At 44.2% G+C, this 23,821-nt stretch overlaps 1 protein-coding gene across 1 annotated transcript in view; it reads right to left on the bottom strand.

Moving 5' to 3' along the window:
• Positions 1–23,610, bottom strand: part of LOC118716640 (protein farnesyltransferase subunit beta) — a 60,215-nt gene extending 36,605 nt beyond the window's left edge. Inside the window, exons 1-3 of the mRNA XM_036434206.1 lie at positions 23,237–23,610; positions 5,257–5,321; positions 681–753 (exon numbers count right to left, since the gene is read on the bottom strand). Coding sequence (XP_036290099.1) covers positions 681–753; positions 5,257–5,321; positions 23,237–23,380 — 282 coding nt within the window. The 5' untranslated portion in view covers positions 23,381–23,610. The remainder of the gene's footprint in view (positions 1–680; positions 754–5,256; positions 5,322–23,236) is intronic.
• Between the last annotated feature and the right edge of the window lie 211 nt (positions 23,611–23,821).

Here is a 23,821-nt window from a genome sequence, read left to right on the forward strand (position 1 = left end):
GCCCCTCCCCGAGGCCCTCGGGGGGGCCCTGGGAGCTGAGGGAGATGACTTTTACAGCGGCATGCTCACACCACTGAACCGCAGCAGCTCTCTCTGGAGTTACAGACTGACCCTTTGGCCAGCTTAGGAACTAGATCAGCTTATAGGGCATAGGGTTAGGGATGAACAGGTGACAACTGCCTTTTGGCTAGCTGTCAGGGGGTGTCTACAAGAAAGCACGTGACCCCTTCCGCCGCGATCTCAGAGGAAGAAAGCCGCCCCGTCTGGGTGCTGCCCGAGCAGAGGGAGGATGGGCCAGGAAGAGCCAGCTCTGCCCTTTCTGCAGGGCCTGGGCTCCCGTGCCCCCGCTTCCCGCCAGAGCCAAGTGTACCATGTGCGACCCTGCAACAGGTCACGCTCATAAGTCTCTTACGTTCAAACTGAACTGCAGCTCGCGAGCCACATGTGGCTCTTTGGCTCGTTGAATGTGGCTCTTCCACAAAATACCACTGCCTGGGCGAGTCTGTGGCGTTAGAAGAAGTTGAAGTTCAAAAATGTGGCTCTCAAAAGAAATTTCAATCGTTGTACTGTTGACATTTGGCTCTGTTGACTAAGAAGTTTGCAGGCCACTGAAATAGAACAAAGGGAAGAACTACCTGGCTGATGATTTGACAGAAAATGCTCCTGATCAATGCATTTACCTCATAGGCATCAGTCAGCTGCCGAAGGCCTCTCTTCAGGTAGTGGAAGTGCTTCTCCCTCTGCAGCACAAGCCTGGAGAGACAAAGAGCTCGTAACCTAGTCTGATCTCTTAGGCTTCCGTCCCGTACTGAACACACATGCACACGTGTGCACACACATGTGTGCACACACTCTCTCTGCTTCAGGACATCCCCACCCCAGTCAATGAATGCATAACCAGCAACTTCTTGAGCTCCCAGGGCAGGTAAATGAGAGAAAAGAGCCCAACATCTGAATGTGCCTAAAGGGCCCGGAACCACGCTGACGGGTGTTTGGGGTGCGGCTTTGGCGAAGTGAAAAGCAGCAATGAGCACACGGCAGGCGGGGCAGTGACAAACCACCCAGAAAGCTGCTCCAGAGTCTGACTGTGCTGCCCAGCCTGTAAGCAACTTCAATCCAAGCCTCGCCACTTCCCTGACACGGCTGGTCTCCGTCATTCCGGTCATTTCTTCTGGGGTCGCTTCTCTGAGGTTTGTAGTTTGCACTCTGCCTGCCCCTCAGTTATCTGTCTATTATTCCCTCCCGGAAATTCCACCTCCTACGTGCTGACCCACAGCCCCGGCCAGAGGGCTGCTCGCATTCTACGGCCAGGCCAGCCGCTCTCCTCGGCCCTGGTGTCAGCAGTCCTGGCTCTCGGATGGAATGTGCCGCCGTGGCACCTGCACAGGCAGGCGAAGGCCGGGGGCTGCGCTGCGCGCCTGGTCTCCCAGAAGAGGCCTGGGCAACGACAGAGGAAAGGGGAAAACTGCCATGGCAACACATTCACTGTGCTTGCTGATCTCGGAAATGAAAAAACAACCATTCTCTTGTCTGGTATTCAATTCAACAATTGTTTGCGGAACTCCCACGCCACTAATGCACAAAATAAGATCATTAACATCGTCTTTACCTCAAAAAGTCTGCATTCAGGCCCTGGTTGCTCTCAGTGGTTAGAGCGGTGGCCCACAGACCAAAGGGCACGGACTTCAGTTGCAGACTCAATCCCTGGCCCCAGTTGGGCAAGTGTGGGAAAGCAACCAGTCTATGTGTCTCACATCAATGTCTGTCTCTCTCTCTCACTCTCTCTTTCTCTCTCCCACTCTCCCTTCCCCTATCTCTAAAAATAAATCAATAAAAAAAAATACCCTCGGGTGAAGATTAAAAACAAAAAGTCTTCCTTCAGTGCTAGAAATGAAATAAGGACATGAGTGGCTACAATAGGAGGGGGAAATGGGTAGGTTTCATAAGCAAAACAGACCAAACCCGACCACGGCTCTCAGGGAGGGCAGCTTGGTCTGAGAGGGAAGGTCAGGAAAGGCCATGTGGAGGAGGAGGAAGCTGAGGGGGCAGCCAGGTGGAGGGAGAGAGTTTCACAGGCAGAGGTGGCCAGAGGGCAGGAGATGGTGGGAGGATGGTTTAGCCAGAAGAACAGCATCAAAAAGGCACAGAATGTCCAAAGAGCGTTCAGTAGTGACAGGAATGCCATCTGTGCTGTCTGTGAAGCAGCCACCAGCCACCAGCCACCAGCCACGTGTGGCTATGGGGCACTTGAAATATGCTGGCGTGACTGAGCAGCTGAATTGTAAACTTTGTTAACTTTAATTAAGTTTACATGGTTGCGCATTATGCAACACAGGTGTAGTGTGCAAGAGGAGAGGTGGGGGGTCTGGCCTGGATATTAGGAATGGAAGAGAAATAGCCGAAAGGCAGTGACGCCTGTTTCCAGCGGCCTGGAGCTCCAGCAGGGGAATTTCTACCCCGTTTAGGAGGCAAAGGGAAGCCCTGCAGGTTGTGAATGGAGAGGGAGAAAATATGACCTGAATGGTGCGTGAGAAAAACTACCTGACAGCAGTAGGTATTCCATATGTGTTTACAAATGGCCTCAATGAAAGCACTAGGTGGAGAGAGAGAGTGGGAAAACAGACGAACCATTCTCTTTTCTAGGTACTCAGGTCAGCCGCTGTTTACTGAGCAAGTGTTAGGAGTCACCCAAGCCAGGAGTCCTTAGAGCACTGAGGGCTGGGACGAGCATGATAAGCTGGCCTCCGGACAGGTGGGCTTTGAGGCACTGAGAGTGCAGGGGAGGATGTCAATCACACAGTTGGAAACGCATGTGACACTCAAGAGAGGGATCCAGATGGCAGATTGGGAACCGTTTATCGGCACACAGGAGACAGGTCAGGCTGCAGGAGGGAAGGGCAGAGCAGAGAGAGAGTTTCCGTGCAGAACTGGGGGAAGGCCCGTCCTTGGAGGACGAGAAGCCAGAGGAGAAAATAAAACGTTACATAAGCTGGGAGATGCCTGGTCACAGGCCGTGCGGGAGGAGGGAATTTCGGGGAGGTACTGAGCAATGGCAAATACTGCTACAAAACTGAGGGGAAAGAGGACAAACCGCAGAGTGGCTGGTGGCCTTCCAGAGAGTTCAGGAGGCGCTGAGAGTAGATTCCAGAAGAGAAGAAGGCCAGACAGACTCAATTTCTCTTTCAAAAAGGTGCAGGGGTCAGGACTCAGGGAACACCCGCCCTGTGGGAGCCGAGGGAGGCTGGGAAGGACGCTGACTCAGCTCCCTCGAGCTACGGTTTGGAGGTGAACATGGACAAGTCCTCGGTGATTACAGCCTGTCCAACAAGCACTCTCATCAGGACGGGTGGTGGGCACTGCAGCATGCGGGACCGCACCGAGGGTCAGAACACGCTTCCCCCAGGACACAGCATTAGGTCAATGAATGAAGGAGCCCCAACGGGCATGCACCGGCCAGGCAAAAGGGTGTTTCAGGAAGGGAACACCGGGGACATTCCAGGGAGCTGCGTTTAGCTGGATCCAAAGCACAAGGCAGTGAGCAGTGGCAGACCGTGCAGGACGTACAAATGCACCGGGAGCCTGATTTTAAACCAAAGGGTACCCAGGAGTCACTGTGCTACATATGATGGCCCTGGGAACCCTGTGCTGAGTGAAAGAAGCTGCCGCAGAAGACCAAATACTGTATGACCCTGTTTACATGGAATGTCTAGAACAGTCAGATCCACAGAGGCAGAAAGGAAATGAAGTGGTTGCCAGGGGCTGGGGGAGAAGCGAGAGAATGGAGGAAATGGAGGGTGATGGCTGAGGGCTTCTTGCTGGGGTGACAAAAATATTCTAAAATTAATTGTGGTGATGGCTGCACACCTGTGAGTCTACTAAAAAAAAAAATCAATGAACTGTATACTTTAAATGAATGAAAGGTACACTTTAAATGAGTGGAACTGTATGCTATATGAATTATATCCCATTAAAACTGTTACCAAAAAGAAAAAAGAAATTTAAGGGAATCGTTGAAGTATTTCAGGCACAGGAAAGACATGATCAGATTTGATGGTCTAGACCAGTGGTCAGCAAACTCATTAGTCAATAGAGCCAAATATCAACAGTACAACGATTGAAATTTCTTTTGAGAGCCACATTTTTTAAAACTTAAACTACATAGGTAGGTACATTGTTATTAACTTAATTAGGAAACTCCTAAGCTGGCCTTTGCTAAAAACTCAAAAGGCCAAAGAGCTGCATGTGGCTCGTGAGCCGCAGTTTGCCAACTACTGGTCTAGATCAACAGTCACCAACCTTTTGGACCTCACGGGCCACCGGTTAGTGACCACTGGTCTAGATCTCACTAGCCTCAGCGTGCCAAATGGATTGGGTGATTATCAGCTACTGGCAGGACACCAAACTCACAATCTAAAGGTGTCTGTGGTGGTGTTAGGGAATGCAGCACTAGGGTGAAGAAACGCAGTTCACATGGAGGAGAGGTGAGCAAAGGGGAGACGCTGAAAATGCCAGAGCCCAGACAAATGCATCAAGGAAGGTCCCCGAAGCGGAGGCAGGAGGTTTGGGACTGAGAAGTCAGCAGGAGAGGTGAGCTTGGCAGTAAGGGAGGATTCTACATTCTCAAGGATAGACATGATGGGAAAGAACCAAGACCATCCAGGACTCTGGAGGCGAGAGAGGGAACCCGAGGAGACTCATGGGGGATGGCCTCGGTTTCCTCAGGAATCAGGACACCAGACCACGGAGAGTGGATTGGCCACTGCGGTGAGTGTGTTAGGGAATCTACAGGGGATGAATGACAGGGTTGGAAAGCAGTAAGAAGGCCCAGCTGAAGGTAGGTTGTATCATTCTCGGTGAAGCCATTCCGCAGGCACTGTCACATGGTTTTGTTTTCTTGGAAAGCTCGCTGGGACCCATTAGTAGAAGCAGCGATGGGGATGCTATGGTTAGGGCTGGTTAGATGGGAAGTAGAGGTGTGAAGGAACTGAGTGAGACCAGGATTGCTGACAGAGATCAGGATATGTGCTGGCCCGGGCTGAGCAGGCTGGGTATGGCCAGGCCAGGTACCATGGTTGAGAAGAGCCCAGAGACCATTGAGAAGTTGGGGTGATAAGCACACGCCAGTGGCTGCAAGGTCAAGAAACATGTCTCACGGCAGACACATCCCCGAGGTTGGAGGAGCTGACGGAGGAGAGAAAAAAGGCTCCCCCAGGGGGCAATGTCTCCCCAAACCCCTCAAGCCCCGGCCAGGCTTACCTTGGAACAAGGTGATTCAGCCTGTAAGTACTGAAGACCTCTTGGATCCTCTCTTCTACCTTTGCCTGGGAAGGATGCAAGAGGTGGGAGAGAGAGAGATAAACACAGATGAGACCTCTACCTGCTTTTCTTCCTGTTGCCACACGTGCCCACTGGCTAGAGGTGCTCGGTGTGGTTTGGTACTTCCTGGTACGATAAGCCTGCACTCAGGGGCACTGCAGGATGGCGGGAGAGAAGTGCAATTCCCTCCCCGTACCATGCTGGTGCCACCATCGACTTCTCCATGAACTAATCCAGAATATCCAAACGATTGGCAGTGTGGCTCCCTGGCACCAGTTACCCAGGGAGCAGAGGAAGACAGATACATTTTGCTTGAGTGATTTATTCTCGCCCGCTCTATGAAGTGTTCATTTGACTGGTCATTCTCCAATACACAGTTAATTCCTGCCCAGAGTCCTAACTTCTTATTATTTAAATACAGATTTAAATACATACTGAACAGTATTAAAATCCCCTCAAGGATTTATAAGAGCATCAATCGTAGAAACACCAAAGAAATAACGTATCTGCTCACTGATTCTATGTCACACGCAGGACTAAAATGAAGGCTCTCGGAGAGTCAGGTCACAGAAGAAACCAGATCCCCCCGGCCTTCTGGGGACCACACCACAGTGCGCTCACACGGCACAGCTTCTGTCAGAGACGGGCCCAGGAACACGGGAGAGGCGGCTACCAGGATGCAGGGCTTCCCATTCATCGGCATCCCTCCTCTTTGTGGTGAGGCATGTCCTCATTGAGATTTCACGATACATGATAATGTCCCTTCTGGGGAATTTTTCTAGCTATTATTTATTTCTGAAACACCCACTGAGCCAGGGCTCCGTGTCTCTTTGACAGGTATGCAGAAATGATTTGTGATGATAAGGGGAACCGTGACGTGAGTCATGGCAAATGACAGCCAATTGAAAATTCATTTCTCTGTGGTTTTAGGATATGCTTTGGTATTTGCCTTTGAACAAGACTTTGAGGGATGATCTGGCTAAGAATGCGCAATCCTTCAAAAACCAGACTGAGGACCCTTTGAGGACCTGCCTCAGGAGGAATGAGAGCATTGTCCCCGATTCCTCATCCCTCTTTTTCCATTCCAGACACTCAAGTGGGACTGACACAGCACCAGCCTCAATGGAACACAGACTGCGTTTCTCAGCCATGCCTTCCTTAACTGTAAGCTGAAATGGATAGGAAAAATATGCAGGGCAAGAAACATCTGTCAGTGAGATCATCAAATAAAGACTCTCCTAGCCTTGACTGGTTTGGCTCAGTGCATAGAGCATCGGCCTGCAGACTGAAAGGTCCCAGGTTCGATTCCGGTCAAGGGCATGTGCCTTGGTTTTGGGCACATCCCCAGTGGGAAGTGTGCAGGAGGCAGCTGATTGATGTTTCTCACTCATCAATGTTTCTGACTCTATCCCTCTCCCTTCCTCTCTGTAAAAAATCAATAACATATATTTTTTTAAAAATGAAAAGACTCGCCTGGTTACAGCAAAGTGCACTGATGAACTCTGAATGAAACAAAAGCAAGTGGGAAGAAAACATACTACCTTTCTCCAAACACTAGACGATTCAAATCCACAGGACTTGATAGTCAAAGGCTAATGGATGAGCCCGTCTTCTCCTCGGCATTTTAACACTGACACCCCGTAGGAGGAAAGCTTCCAGCCAAGAGCTCCTTAATGAAAAACCCCACCTCAGTTCCCACTCAGCAGCCAAGTACTAGATGAGGAAAATGGAGGTTTGTTTCTAAACCAAGATTCCTGACAGCAACACAGCGGCATGTCATATAGCAAAGTCGAAAATGCTTGAAATATTCCCAGCCCAGTGTCCTTTTTCTTAGGATATTGCTAATCACATTTCCTAATCACATTCTTCAGAATGAACGAGTGCTATTCCAATGCAGTTAGCAACTGACTCGTGTCTGACAATCTAAGTTATGAATCCTAACAAACATCTGAGTATGACGGGTCCGCTTTTTCATAATAATGGACAAATAAGAACGCAAGTTATTTTTTTTTTAAGCACCGGTTATTTTTCTAATAGCTTTATTAAGACATAATCCACACATTATTTACTTCCCCCATCTACAGTGTACAATTCAACAGCTTTTAGTATTTTCTCAGAGGGGTGCATCCATCACCCCAGTCAATTTTAGAACATTTTCACTGCCCCAAAAGGAGTCCCTGCACCGCTTAGCAGTCAGTCACCCCCAGTCCTCCGTCCTCCCAGCTCCTGTCAACCACCATTCTACTTTCTATCTCCATAGATTTGCCTATAGCGGATATTTCATTTAAACGGACCCATACGATATATGGTCCTTTATGACTGGCTTCTTTCTAGCATAATGATTTCAGACGTTATCCATGTTGCAGTGTGTGCCAGTCCTTCAATTCTCTTCATTGTTAAGTATCCCATTATATGAATTTATCACATGTTGTTTATCCACTCATCAGATGATAGGCATTGGGGTGTTTCTACTCTTGGGCTATGATAAATATGCTTGTACAAGTATTTTCGATGAACAGATATCTTCCTTTGTCTTGGGTGCATACCTGGAAGTGGAATTGCTAGATCATATGGCAACTCTGCTTAACTCTCCGAGGAACTGTCAGACTATTTTCCAAAGTAGCCGTGCCACAGTCCCACCAGCAGTGCATGGGGGTTCCAACTTCTGCTTGCTATTGGCTGTGCCTTTGATTACAGCCCTCCTAGTGGGTGTGAAGCACTGGTTGTAGCAAAGTACATTGATTTGCCTTTGAACAAGAGTTTGATGATAGTCTTGATTACATTTTCCTGATGGCTAATGATATTGAATATGTATATCTTCTTTGTAGAAATGTCTATTCAGATACTTTGTTCATCTTTAAAATTGGGATATATGTCTTTTATTTCTGAGTTGTAATAGTGCCTTATAAATTCTAACACAAATCCCTTATTGGATACATGATTTGCAAAAATTTGCTCCCATTCTACGTATTTTTCAGAAACTGGTGTATTTTTTAATAGAAAGGATCACCTAAGAACCCACAGTATGGTTTTTAGATTATAACTTTAAAAATAATATTTAGCAATAAGCCTGGGGGCTATTGTTTTTGTTGTTGTTGTTTTACAAATAGTAACAGACTAATATAGAAATTAAAACGTATTGCTTGGCCAGAGTGGCTCAGTTGGTTGAGTGTTGGTTCAATGGTTCAATATCTGGTCAGAGCACATACCTGGGTTTTGGGTTTGATCCTCATTCAGAGAGCATAAGGAAGGTAACTGATCAATGATTCTCTCTCTCTCTCTCTCTCTCTCTCTCTCTCTCTCTCTCTCTCTCTCAGCATATATTCAAGTAAAGTTTTTTGTTTTTAAAGTTACTCATCGGGAAAGAAAAAATCAAAGTAATCACCAAAACATGCAACACCCTTTTCTTTTTGTCTACTCTTCTCCCCATGTAGCCCGCCAGTGTATATAAAATCTGAATAACTTTGTTACTGAGACGACGCGAGCATGTTTAAATGTTTTGATTTGCATCGCAGAAGGTAAAGAAAAAAATCAGTTGAATATAAAAGACTTAGCATGACAGGCCTGAGACTGTGATGCTTAGAAAGGCTTTTCTGAAAGGCTGACCCTTGGCTGGTGTGTGGGAACCCGGATTCGGGGAGAGTTCCCATCATTTCCAAAACTGAAAGGAGGGGCTCCTTGTACCTAAACTGCTTCAACAACGAGCTTCATGCTGAACGGCTGCTTTCCTTTTGGGAAGCCCTAGGCGGAGGGTACCTAAGTGACCAACCCCCAGTAAAACGGGGACCACTGAGTCTCCAACAAGTCTCCCTGGCAGAAAACACTTTGGGTGCGTTGTTCCAGTTTGCAGCTCAATGCTGGAGGGGCTATGCCCGTCCTGCGTGACTCCAGTAGGAGAAGACTCTGGAAGCTGATGCCTTGTTTTCTCCAGGCTTCACCCCAGGAGCCTTTCTCTTTGCTGATTTTGCTTTGCAGCGTTTTGCTGTAATAAATCATAGCCTTCAGTATGACTAGATGCTGAGTTCTCCGAATCTTTATATTGAATCACCAAACCTACGGGTGGCTTTGGGGACCTTCAACACTTTAGTAAGTTTAGAAATTTAGCCTTTGGGACAGAATTAAAGGAAATAGTCCTAACAACTGCATAACATCTATAAGCAAGATCTATAATTAAATTCCTTTTAAAAATTTTATCAAAATCTTCACAAGATCTATAATTAAATTCCTTTTAAATTTTTTTCAAAATCCTCACTTTAAGAAAAACTGAGGGGTAACTATTTTTTAAATACACACACACACAAAAAAAAAAACACACACAAAAAAAACATAAGGCTAAATTGTGACGAACTCTAAATACTATCCAGCTCTCAAATCCAAACTCAAAAAACAAAAAGCAGCTTCAATACAGGGATGCTAAAACATGTCCACTCTCCTGGTCTCCCATTTTATCTCAAATTTCCAAGCTTCCTTTCCATCCCTAAGGAATGGACTATTCTGTCCCAGTTCATTTCTCCTGTCTGTGCGAGAAACCTCATAGGCAAGGCAGTTACCAACTGGGTACGGCACAGAGGCTGGCTAACAGCCCTAAAACAACAGATACTTCTCTTCTGCATACATAGCAAAGGGCCCATAGGTTGCTTTTACATGGGCACAGGGCACAGTTCATGGCCATGTTAATGAGAGTGACACGGCTCTCTTGGGAGGAGGAGAAGGACAGCCTAAGGCATCGTATCCATTTCAGAAACAGTGATACTGGCAATGTTACAAAAAGGCCCCCAGCATAGTCACCAGATTTATTTTTTAAAATATATATTTTATTGATTTTTTTACAGAGAGGAAGGGAGAGGGATAGAGTCAGAAATATTGATGAGAGAGAAACATCGATCAGCTGCCTCCCACACACCCCCTACTGGGATGTGCCTGCAACCAAGGTACATGCCCCTGACCGGAATCGAACCTGGAACCCTTTAGTCCACAGGCCGACACTCTATCCACTGAGCTAAACTGGTCAGGGCATTACCAGAAAATTTAATCCCAAGGGATTAGCTCTTCAAAAATTTTAAATAGTCTGAAATAAAGAAACTTTAGTTCAAAATGCGCACGTGCGCGCGCGCACACACACACACACACACACACACACACACACAACTAAGAAGTGTCTTGGGACAACTGGGGAAATCTACACTAATAAAAGAGTAACATGCTATTGTAATTGACCTTATCTTTGCAACACCCACCAGCCAATCAGGAGTGAGTATGCAAATTAACCCAACAAAGATGGCAGGTTAATTTGCAGGTGCAAAGTGGCCGGGGGCGGGGCAGGATGCTTGCATCATCACCAGGGCGACGAAACAGGTGTTCTGTACCACAGAGCCTGGGAAGGTGGGAAGGTGGGAAGGTGGTTCTGGCCAGAGCAAAGGCAGTGCCAACAACCAGGGGAGGGAAGGCTCATTCTTGCATGAATCTTCATGCAATGGGCCTTTGATGTTAAAATAAACTGGATATTAGATGATATAGAATTATTTTTTATTTTTTTAGGTATGATGTTATTGTCCTAATGTAGAAGAATGCCATTCTTAGGAGATTTGTTAGGAGATTTATTAGTTAGGGGTGAAATGTCATATCTATATTTTACTTTCAAAGATTCAGAAAAACATTAGTCATCTACATATATACACATGTACACACACACAAACACACACTGAAAAATTGTGTCCTGGCGAGGTGATCCATTGCATTATCTCTACCTTTGTCCTTGAGTAGGCTACTTCACAACTCTATAGAGGTAGAAGCTAACTTGTAGAAACGCAAATTGTATCTGGTAAAATGTAATTAATTATCACCCTACAGCTATGAAGCAGCTTTGCAGCCATTTGTAAATTCATTTCCGTATTCCTTATCTGACTGTAAATGTGTGGTACAGTACTTGGAGTTCTCTTCTAAACTAGTTGCAACATCTGACTAGTTCCATGAGTTAAATAAAATCTTTGACATGTGTTCATTTTAAATTTATATGAATCATGATGTTATCTTCTTTTAAAATTTATTTTTTGACATTTTAAATGAAGAAGGGAGATTGGTGAAGAGGAAATAGATGCTGCCAATTTTTCTGTATATTTGCAAAACTTTAATAATAAAAAGCTGGATGAAATTATTAAGAATCAAAACAAAACACTAAATACCCAGATGCCACATGACTTCTTTATCCAGATATAAGAATGGTTGTTGAAAAGTCAGATACATATGCATCCACATACTCGATGCATTTTCATATATATATATATATATATATATATATATATATATATATATATATATAGTAGACAAGTAAATGCTCAAACTGTAGCAGGTTAGTAAGATGCTAGGAGAATTCTTTGACACGTGGAAACTGAGACAGATAGCTAAATAAGGCTCAGTGGTTAGCAGCCAGCTAAGGAACAGCAAGATCTTATCTTCCCTAGCAAAGGACACTTAGGAGCAAATGGCTTCCACTTTTCAGACATTGCAGGGGCAGACAGCCCTGGGTCCCTTTCCTGTGACATTCTATGAAAGTGAAACTGACCAGAGAATGACCCTGATCCCTCATTTTGATGCATCAGCATCTCAAAACACACAACTGGAAAACCGGTGAATATTCTGTTTGAGACCTCCCCTAAAATTCCCATCTTTAGAAAACAGATAAAAACCTTTAAGACAAAGGATCCACTGCTCACTCTTCCTTAGGCACTACCTAGCCCTTCCTTCTTTGCTCAGGTGTGTATCTTGCTTGCTTTCTCCTAAGCTCTAAGAGTACCAATGAGACTTGCAGCCAGGGAAGCAGTGGGCAGGGGCCGCTAACCCCTGAGCCTGTCTCCAAGGGCCCCTCCTTTTGCCTCTGTAACTAGTTTCCTGAGAACACACAGCTCAGCTGGCTCACTTCTTCTGCGTCCGTGACTTTCTTTCTAAAGGGCGAAGGCAGCCTCACCTCGCTTCTCCGGTTGCTATGATCTTGCCTATTCTCTCATAAGACCTTCCTTTGTTTCACTGTCGCAGCTTTAATAAACGTACACTCAGAATCACCTGGCCTCACACCATCAAGTCTTTCCTGCATGCAGTCAAGAACCCACCTCAGTCCTGGTCTCTGTCTGGTGACAAAAACAGAATGTTCCTGGCAATTTAAAAAGTAAATATTCTACAATAAGACCGTGACAGTGTCTTGCCTTGACCAAACATTAGTCAGGCTCCTCTGAATGTGTTAAGTGAAAACCTGTAAAGAATTTTTATGAGCTTATTTGAGCTAAACTGTTGACAATTGCTGGGAAACAGAATCTCAACAGATTGTGATAATGCTCCAGAGAATGTCTGGGTTTTCGCCTATTTTATACATTACATTCAAAGGAGGAGACATAGATGAGTTACAGGAAATCCATTGGTGAAAGGTTAGAGAGGCAGGAGAAAGCAAAGTGGGGAGCGGGGGGGAGGGGGGGGGAATCTCTGGGATTGGATAAAAAGTAAAATGATAGACTCATACTTCTTTCACTTAGGGGGGACAGGATAGTTAGTAGTCAACAATTAACATGATAACAATAACAATGAAGGAATTTGTGGTCTCTGTCCTGGCACCAGTTGTGCCTTGAAGGATCCAGAAAAAAGGGAAGTTACGAGTGTTACGCTGACATTTTGGGGATATATTATCTTAGATGCAAAAAGACAATAGGCTCAGTTAGGATAAAGATTGATCTGGTCAGGAAAGATGCCTGCCTAGGGCATGACTACCCACCATACCTGCTCTTAGTTCGTTTTCATTTCAGGCCGTCCTTGTGGTTACTTTAAGTCTTAGAGTTTGTTTCTAACCTGCGCTTCTGAGGTTAGCATGTGGGCCCTTCCATCCACTTCACACCCTCTGGCAGAATGACTAAAACTGAAAAAAACATGGACTATTAAGTAAGTGTTGTTGGTTGAAAAATTACCTTCCTACTTCATACCCTAAAAAAATAAATTCCAGGATGATTAAACCTGAACATGAAAAGTTGAGTCAGATCACTAAAAAAGCATAGGAGAGTATCTTTATATTCTTGAGATAGAAAAAGATTTCTTCAAAGAGCCCAAGCTACAAGGAAAAAGACAAATAAGAACATAAACATAAGCAAGCTTAAAGACAGACAAGAGCCCAGGAGACGATATTTGGAACATTGCTAAAGCCACTTTGGACGGCAATATGGTAGCAGGCAATAACGCCGGGAGGGCACAGACTCTGCAACACAGCCATACCTGGAGAAACACTTAGCCATGTGCACAAGAAGGTATATATAAAGATGCTCACTGCAATCCTGTAAATACCTGTGAAACTTAGATGCAACCCAAATGTCCATCAACAGGGACGATACGGATAAAATATACTATACGTTACTATACTATATTACACTACACTATACATCACATCTATTGTAGGTCATCCGTCTAACTACTATCTACTATTCAGTATATATACTAACTATGGTATACTACATATATTATTGAAGCAGAGCAGAAAATGCCACCCCAAAAACGTGTCACTTCTGATAGGGACAGAAATAGAATATTGAGGGCTAGCTATAATTATAATAGTAGATATTATAATTTAAATAGTAGATATTATAAATATTTATAATTTATATAATTATAAATGTAAATATTAACCATGCTCTGTTATCCATGATGGTCCTTTCTGATTAGAGAAAGCACATTCTAACCTGGCCCAGAGTTGTTTGGGACACGGGCACTAACATCGGAATGCGGTCCATCCTCCTTTTCTGAGAACTGCCCGAGATTAACAACCTTGTTGCTGGAACAATCTGGTCCCAGAAGCGCCGGGAGGCACCAGCCTCTCAGCCAGCATTGCCTGTAACCTGTAACCATTGTACCGTGCCTACTTTCCCATGCCCGTAATTCCTACTTCCCCAGGTAACCTTTTTCCTTCTACCCAATATAAGCAGCTGACTTTTGGAGAGCGGTAGAGCAGATTTTTGTGGATGACCTGCTGCGCTCCATACTGCCAGCAGGATTGAAATAAACACTCATATATGATTCAACCCTCTCTCTGCTGAATTGGCTCAAGTAGTGACAGGCAGTCCGGACCCATTGACTGTCCAGTTTCAGAAAGTTTAAAAAAATTATTCTTCCCCAACTATATACTTTTCCCAATACCATATAGCAATGCAAAAAATAAAAATAAAAAATTCTGTATTTCAGTAGAAAACTATGCACTGTCTATAGTACACCCTTCTGGGCTGTCTGCTTCCAGCCCTATTTATTGTCTCTGAACTATTTAGACCTCTATGTAAATTTAGGGATTGATTTCAAGCAACTCTATCTGATCCCTTAAGTTTTTATTTGATTGACCTTCCTCCAAAAGCCACTGTGGAGAAAACAGTTTTGTACCGTTTGCCAGTCAGTTTCTTTAGTCCACATTTAAATTTGCCTTTTGCCTTTTTCTTTGAACTGGTCATAACGTCTGTGTGGTTCCCTCCTATATGAGTAAAATAAAAAATTTAAGACATTCATTTTTATCTGTAGAAGTTATGATTTTATCTTTTCCTTAAAGTTATCTTTATCAGTATCTGAATAGGATGAATTTGATGTACAAACATCAATTTGGATAAAGATGAAAAACATTAAGAAACCGGTTTAGCTCGGTGGATAGAGCGTCGACCTGTGGACTGAAGAGTCCCAGGTTCAATTCCAGTTCAATTCCAGGTTCAATCCCAGGTTCAACACCTCTTACTGGGGTTGCAGGCACATTCCCAGTAAGAGGTGTGCAGGAGGCAGCTGATTGATGTTTCTCTCTATCGATGTTTCTAGCTCTCTATCATTCTCCCTTCCTCTCTGTAAAAATAAATAAATAAATAAAAAATAAATAAATAAAAATAAAATAAAATCAATAAAATATTTTTTTAAAAAAGAGTTGGTAATTAAAAAAAGAAAGAAAGAAAAACATTAAATAGAAAAAGGCAAAATGACAGTGTGACAGTTTAAGCAAGTTTCCAAAAACAGCACACAAATACAGTGCTTAAAGACGCATATAAGGATTTAAAATAAAGAAGTAAAGGTATATGCACGTAATTCAGGATAGATTTGCTTCTACAGAGGGTGAGGGGCAAATTGAACTGGGAGGGAGTTAAAGGAGACTAGCTATATTTGTGGTTGTTTTCCTTCAAACAAATAACCAGAAGCAAGCAAGCAAACAAACAAACAAAAACACCCTAACAACTGCTAATTTTAGATTATAGGTATTTGTATTTTTTGTTAACTATAAATTTCTTTTTAAAAGAAGATTAAACAGACTGCAGAACCTCACAAGGAAGGCAAGGGAGGATGGATGGGTGGGAAGTGATCAACCAAAGAACTTGTATATATACATATACATATACATATACATATACATATACATATACATATACATATACATATACACACATATGTATAACCCATGGACATAGACAATAGGGTGGTGGAGGCCTAGGGCAGGAGGTGGGGGCAGGCTAGAAGGCATCAATGGGGGAAGAAAGGGGACATATGTAATATTTTCAATAATAAAGAGTTAATTTTTTTTTTTAAGAGATTAGAAAGTGCTTTGCCCTGTGATGCCTTATCACCCAATCTTCCCCACATCCTACATAGATAGGCAGGCCGCTGCACACAAAGAAACTGTGTTCTGAAAGTTCATTGTTGAGTCAGTTACTTAGATCTTGTTTTCCCATCAAAACAATGTTATAGCTAATAGGTTCCCAGGCCAGCCCTCCTAACCCTGTTTAATGTATACTAATCGTACACCTCTCATTTTCTCCGGTTATGAGGCAACAGGTGGCTTAGCACATGGCAAAGAGAGAACACAATGGTTCAGAGTTCCAGTCTACTGGCTTGTTGGAACAGGACACAGGCTAGGCGGACAGAAAGTAATGGGTCCCTCTCCCTCTCCCTACCAGGAAGTAAAGAATAAATCAATGGAGAAGATTCGACTTAAATCTGCATAACAAACCTCACCAACTCTTGTTCACCAGACTTTTCCTGTCCCTTCTCATAACTTATCATTCCTACCTAGAAGCCCAAGCCCTTTTCCTTTGTTTTACCCTAAAACAGTATAAAATCCCAAGTTCTAACCACGCCTTTGGGTTGCTCATGGATGGGTGGCCCCATGTGTTCTTAGGTAATACATATGTTAAATTTCTGGGTTTTTTTCTGGTTAAACTTCTTTGGTTACTCTAATTTACAGGGCCCCGGCTGGGGAACCTGAAATTGGTAGAAGAAAATATTTTTTTTCCTGGTCTACTATCCTATATAATTAAAGGCTAATATGTAAATCGACCGAACAGCAGAATGACAGGTCACTATGACGCACACTGACCACCAGGGGCAGACACGTTAAGGATGTCCGACTGCCAGCTTAATCCCATTCCCCACCGGCAGTCGGACATCCCCTGAGAGCTCCCAGACTGCGAGAGGATGCAGGCCAGGCTGAGGGACCCCTTCCACCTAGTGCACGAATCTCGTGCACTGGGCCTCTAGTATATTTATACAATATTTATATGTGTATATATATACTAGTATTTAAGATATGTCATATAAACTAATACATTACATATCAGTATGTGTACATATCGTCTATACACATGATAGAAACTAATGTTCATTAGTTTGTGTTTTTCAGTGATGGACAGCCTGTTTAAAGGATACCTCATGGAACTTTCTAGAAACCCAATCAATAGAACCACAGAATAATTTCCATTTATAGGTGAGCCATAAAAACCAACTACCGTGTTTGCCCGAAAATAAGACATCCTCCGAAAATAAGACCTATTTACAGGTTTCCTTCTGAGTGAAATATAAGGCATCCCCAAAAAATAAGACCCCCTAGGCTAAACATGAGAGATTTGGTCCACTGATTCTGAAAGAAATGGAGTCACAAGAAATTCACCAGGAAATTCAGGAATTGGATTGTTATGATGATGTTCCAGAAGATGATGACATGATTGTCGTTGAATAAATGAGTAAATTCTTGATACTGTAGGATTCACAGTTTGTCTGGTTTGTGTTGACAACTACTATACTACCGTACCGTATACAGGTTATAAATTTCCTTTATTTTCATTTAACAAAAATGTGTACCATATTCTTCTTCATGGAAAAATAAGACATCCCCTGAAAATAAGACCTAGCGCATCTTTGGGAGCAAAAATTAATATAAGACACTGTCTTATATTCGGGGAAACAGGGTAATGCATTTGGTACTTTTCTCTGTCACAGATTCTACCCAAAGCAATCTCATGATGCACCAACTTCCACTTAATGGACCTTCACTTCCCCATATCTCCCCCTCTCTCTCTGGGGAGGACCCTTCCAGAAAGCAGATTCACTGCCTGAGACTCATGCTAATTCTGAAGATTCGGTAAAAGAATCATTAACAGGTGAAATATAAGGCAAGGATTCTTCCCTTAAAAAAAATGTATCTCACCAGAGGCGGGGAGCGGGGGCAGAGTGGAGGGGTTGATTGGAGGTGGGTAAAGCAGCGGGGGAGGAGAAGGATGGGATATATCTGTAATAATGTCAACAATAAATTTTTAAAAAAGAAAAAAAAATACCTCCCAGAAAAAAACAAGTCACTTTATAAGCAATCCTTACAAAGGGACTGGTGCTGTGGTGAGTTCTTTCAATTCTTTATCTTAAACACAAAGTACCAGTTGGGGTTGACACATCAGCCAAAAATAAGGTCTGGTTTTGACTACTTATAGAGCTAAACTGATGATATCAGCAAAAGAAGGCAAATTAAATACAGATTTAGTAGTTATTCCTGGGCTATGAACTCACACTTCCACATGCAAGTTGCCATTCTAAGATTTTCAAGGTTACTTTAAAAAGTAACAGCATGGCTAAGTCTTGGCGACCACAGGTATACACAGACGGGACACATCGTAAAAAAAAATGCTAACTGTAACTTGTAGTAAAATAGTCAATGACGGAATCTTACCCACACTCACAAGGGATGAATCTCAAAAACCTGGAAGTGTGGTCTGGACAAGCATATTAGCTGATCAAATATGGATGTGAGGAGTTTGAAGAAAAATATCTTATGAACAAGAAGAGGGGGGGAAAACATATTTCTAAATTAGTGTGATTTTATAGAGTATATGTGATTATAGGTATAATGTTCCTAAATTTAAAATGTGAATTTTGCCCCCCCCCAAAAAAAAAGAAAGAAAATTTTACTTTAGGTAGGCATTTTATTTCTTTATCTACATTCCTAAAAGTACATGTTTTTTCAACTTGACCAAAAAACTCTTTGGGGGACTTTTCAATAGGGAAAACGGGGGAAATGTTGATGTTTGAAACTGCCTTACAGCGGGCAGTAGGGTAGATGCTGGATTTAATAAAACTGACTCACAGCTAGGCTACTGACTACTTAACCAATCAGAGTTCTCCTTCTCTTCTGCTCGATGCACACAAAAGCTGGTAAGTTTGATCATGTGTAGTGGCCTGTCCCACCCCCAGTCAATAATCTTCTGGAGACTCTAACTTGAAGCAAGTCAACAGCAGGAGTTCACGATTCATTCCTGGATCCCCTGGCTTTTCCTCCAGGGATTGCCCTGGTGCAATGCCCCTCAGCCTGACCCTGCATCCGGGGCGTCAGCCCCCCCAGCCTGACCTCATTTGCTCCCACGGCCCACTTCACCTCCAACCATTCCTGGTGAGCCTTCCTTCACTAGGGCTCCCACTGAGGGCTCTCCCACCCCGCCCATCCTTTACAGCCCAGCCCAGTGCCCTGAAAGGAAGCGGTCCTGATGGTCTCAGCCCACAGCAGACGGGTTTCCACTCCCAGAAACCCTTATGCAACGCAGTCATCATTCAGCACTGAATTACATGCGTTCATAAGCTATTCTGTGACTGCTTCAGGCATATCTTCCCCCACCCATCCCCCCACTCACCCCCCCCCCCCGCCCCAACCTCTTAGAGAAAAGAATGCTGAAGGCAGAGACTACAACTAAGAATTCTTCTAGAATCCCCTCCGAGCTCCCTGTCACGTCACTGAAGGCTGTCTAATGACATCATGCTTTTGCCCCTATTCAAGGGCAAACTATGAGGGGGAAAAAAAACCAAAAAAAACCCACAGGAGTAGTACCTTCAGCACACAGCTGCCCCTGGCAAGCCTGCTACCGCTGAGACTGTACCAGTTTAACCCACTGACCTGAATCGCAGTGTTTGCAGGTGGCACAGAAAGGAAGGCGACCACTAACAACACAACCCCGTCTCGCTTTCTGGCATTATACAAGGTGCTCCAGGCATCAAGTCCATCAGTAAAACACTTGTCAAGGTGGAGACCTTCAAAAATTACCCAGGACCTGACCTAAGACACGCTAATGCCACTGTCCCACTACCACAGCCCTGAGGGAAGCAGCCATCATCTGTCACCCGCAGGATTGCAACAGCCTGCTAACTGGTTTCCCCGCACCCTCTCCGCCTCGCAATCTATTTCTCAACAGCGGCCTAAATGAGCCTGGTGAATCGCTCACCAGAACGTGTCAAAACCCTCCAATCATGGATCAGTCTGGTAGGAAACAGGTGGCCCATTCAAAGTGGGTGCTTTGAGGAGAGTTTATAAAGGAAGGCGTTACAAAGGCATGGGCAGGTGTAAGGAAACCACAGAGGAGGGGGCTTGGGGGCTGGCGACACAGGATTCTCTCCTAGGCCAGGTGTGAAGAGAAGGAGATGGACACAGGGAGCTCTGTGAAGAAGGCACCTGATAGATGTGACCTTAAGTCTGGAGATACGGCTCATACAGCCCTGTAGGAAGGAAATGAATATGCTGATCTCATTCTTCTCCCTCTCTGTCATCCCCTACCCTTGCTCCCCTGGCCCAATACAATCAGAAGCCATAAAGCAAGGGAGCCTGCCAATGCGGCCCACCTTCTGGGCACATTGGCAGGAAGGGAAGAATGAATCTGGGGAAATAAACAGAAGCTAATACCCAGATACCCCCGTAGCTTGTGCCCTCACTTACTTCAGGTTTCAGCCAAAATGTCACATCATCAGAGGCTTTCTCTTGTCATCTTATATAAAAGCCACCCCTACTTCCACCCTACCCATTCCTGGCACACTCTATCTCCCTTATCCTGCTTTATTTTCCTCCACAGCATTTCTCTCTAATATATCTAATAAATGACAGATGGTAGGTAGGTAGGTAGTTATCCCTTTTTTAATAGATTGCCTTCTGGCCTAAAACAAAAGTCTCATAACGCCATCAGCTTGGCCCCTTTTGTTCACTGCCTTATGTCCAGTGCCTAGAACAGTGCCTGACGCATAGAAGGCACTCAAGTATTTGTTGACTAAATTAAAATGAATAAATAAAACAGAAGGAATCATAACTAAGGGCCCTTTCCACAACTTATATTATCAAATTGTCCTATTATCAAATTGTCACTTAACAAATAAAGTCTCCTGATAATCAGATAGGAAGCAAGTGACAAGCAATTGGTGTGTGTTTTTTGTTTGTTTTTTTTTTTAAGCATTTATTTTTATTGGAAATGGCGCAAAATTAAGTAAATCCCTATGAATAAATGGTTCCATCTTCTGATGGAACCCACTGACCTGAATCGCAGTGTTTGCAGGTGGCACAGAAAGGAAGGCGAAAGAATAGCAGTAGTATATTCTGTAAACAATTCCTCCTAGCAAGGTTGGGTATTTATTAATATATCATTATTAATCTACCAACCTAGTATTCCTCTAAGCCTCAGTTTTCTCATCTGTAAAATGTGTAAGGACTAAATGAGACAATGTGTGGAGAGCCTTAAGCACAGTGCTGGGATGCAATGACCGGACATTATGGTGATGTTGAAAACATTGAGGCAGCCATGAAAATGAGATACTATGTTATCTTCCCACTATCTAGAACTGTTTATCTTATATTTTTAAAATGTGAGCTGGAACCCCAATCTGTTTGGCTCAGTGGATAGAGCGTTGGCCTGCAGACTCAGGGGTCCCAGGTTTGATTCCAGTCAAGGGCATGTACCTTGGTTGCTGGCACATTCCCAGTGGGGGGTGTGCAGGAGGCAGCTGATCAATGTTTCTCTCTCATTGATGTTTCTGACTATCCCTCTCGCTTCCCCTCTCTGTAAAAAAATAAATAAAATATATTGGAAAAAGTTTTAAAAATAAATTGTGAGCTGGAAAATGACATAGAAAGGAAAGAAAATATTCCTTTTCCATCTACCTCACAGTTGGGCCTACACTGGAAAGACACCCTGCAGTACCAAGGTTCCATCTCAGAACCCGGTTTCCACTCCTGGCCCAGGCCTTGGCCCGCCCTTTTGTGGACCTGAACCTTGTTGTATCTATTTTTGCATCACTCATGTATGCTTAGGTAGTTAGAATATAAGCACTGGTGTTTTCCTTAGGAAATAAGCAGGGGCACTCTACTAAAGGGGAAAAAAAAAGTATAGAAAAAGAAAAAGAGCAGATGAATAAGGCTCCTGATAATGTTCCTTTTTTGACCTCTCTAATCATGGAAGTCTCTTTTTCTGGTCTCTAAATATACAGACCAATTTCTAACCCCTTTTCTCTATTAGCATTCTACCCCTGTGTCAATTCAGTTAACTACATAAAAGGTGACCCAAAAGTCTTAGGTCAAATACAAAGAAAAAGGCCTGATCTAAACTCAAAAATTCATCACTTATAAATACTGCAAAGATGTTATAGGCTTTTCATTGATGAGAGAGTTCTTTGCCATCTTTTGAAAAGAGTTCTGAAAAGGATACACTGGTGGACCTAGAGTCAAAAGATAAGTTTCCCTTTCTACCCTAAAATCCATGAAGCATAAATCTTGTTACAATATTATCTCTGCTACTATGTGTATAGTAATTGTGTAGTTAAGCCTTTGCTTTTGTTATTAACTTAAAATTGTATTTATAGCCATAATATACAATCTGAAACTATCACTACTAATTTTGCCTTAACGAGGGCTTCCAACTTCAGATATGAAAGTCAAAGCAGGTCCCTCCCAAGGTTAAGCCTGGAGACTGCGCTTTCTAGGAGACCTATTTTAGTAAACAGCCTGATGCTTATTTTTAAGTGCTGCAAAGCATCATCCTGGCCACTTCTTCTAGGGACAGATGGGTAAACATTTCCACAATTACTTGGGAACAGTTGGGGAAAGAAAAGAAAAACAAAACTACAGTTCACTACTCATTCCTAAAGCACTTCTCAAAGCGATAGGTCCCATCCTACTTCGAGGACTCGGTGAATGGCGAGTAGTTAAAATGTATACTTTTATTGTAAACACTTTCCAAACTATACGGTTTTCCTGTCTGTCTTTCCCAAGCAGGCGGTGACATGCTTATGGTCCGGCGCTGTTTTATTTCTTTGTATTCCCAGCGTTTAACATTGTGTCCAACACACTGCTGGTGCTCAAATGATTGAATGACTACAATGCCCACCCGCGAGGCAGGCCCCAAGCCTGGCACTGGAGGCAGAAATTAAACGAATCGTGAAATGACATGACCTAACCCAAGCCGTTTCTCTTCCACTCCATGTCCCAAAGTACAAGCAGGGTGGGGAGATTGCACTACCCATCCCAGAACCTCCAGAAGTCCGGGTAGAATGGAGTGGGCTGTCTGACCCACCCGGGCTGCTTCTGACCTCCAAGCACAGAACATGATTCTCTCCGCTTCCTAAGGCAGAGGCGACCCGGGGGCTGTGCTTTCCTCCAACCCAATCTTGACAACGACCCCAACCCACAAAGGCTCCACTCCCCAGACCTAGCCCGGGCGCCCGGAGCTCCCCAGAAGAGAGGCTTCGCGCTGCGCTCTGGGAACTGTAGTTCCGCGATAAGATCCGCACACGGGCGGCCCAACGGATGGGACTCCCACTCCCAGAAGCCCCCGCGCGGGCGCCTCGCCTAGTCCTGTCATCTCACCTGTTCTATGGACGTGACTGTTTCCACCGAGTCGTCCTGCAACCGCTCCCTCGCGTGCTCGGGCCTCAGACTGTACAGCGGCTCTGACCAGACAGGGGAGGAAGATGGAGGGCTGTAGTAGGTGAAGGAAGTCGGAGAAGCCATGATCAGGAGAGCAGCGGGCGGTGTATAGGAAGGACTCAGCCTCGTCCAACAACAGCGCGCATTGAAACTCGAGCGGGTTAAGGCGCTACGGAGAGCGGATGGAGTCAAAAAGGTTTTGACCGCGAGTCTTTCTCCTCCTACCTACAAATCTTCAGGGAGTGAGTTTCTGAGATGCTGCCGCCCCCCATTGGTCAGAGTTGCTGCTGCAAGAGGCTCAGCTTCCTGGAGCTCAAGGAAGGAAGGATGTGTAAAAACTGAATTTCCTTTCAGAGGAATGGTGTAAGATGTCTTGGTTCGCCATGCAAACACACACACACACACACACACACACACACACACACACACACACGTCATTCCAACATCACTTAATTGCTAATCGTAAATAGGCTCGAATGTCCAAGAACCCAATGATTGTAACTTTGAAAGCATTTCTGACAGCTC

Source organism: Pipistrellus kuhlii, unplaced genomic scaffold (assembly GCF_014108245.1).
Source record: "Pipistrellus kuhlii isolate mPipKuh1 unplaced genomic scaffold, mPipKuh1.p scaffold_m20_p_1, whole genome shotgun sequence".
Classification (NCBI taxonomy): Eukaryota; Metazoa; Chordata; class Mammalia; order Chiroptera; family Vespertilionidae; genus Pipistrellus; species Pipistrellus kuhlii.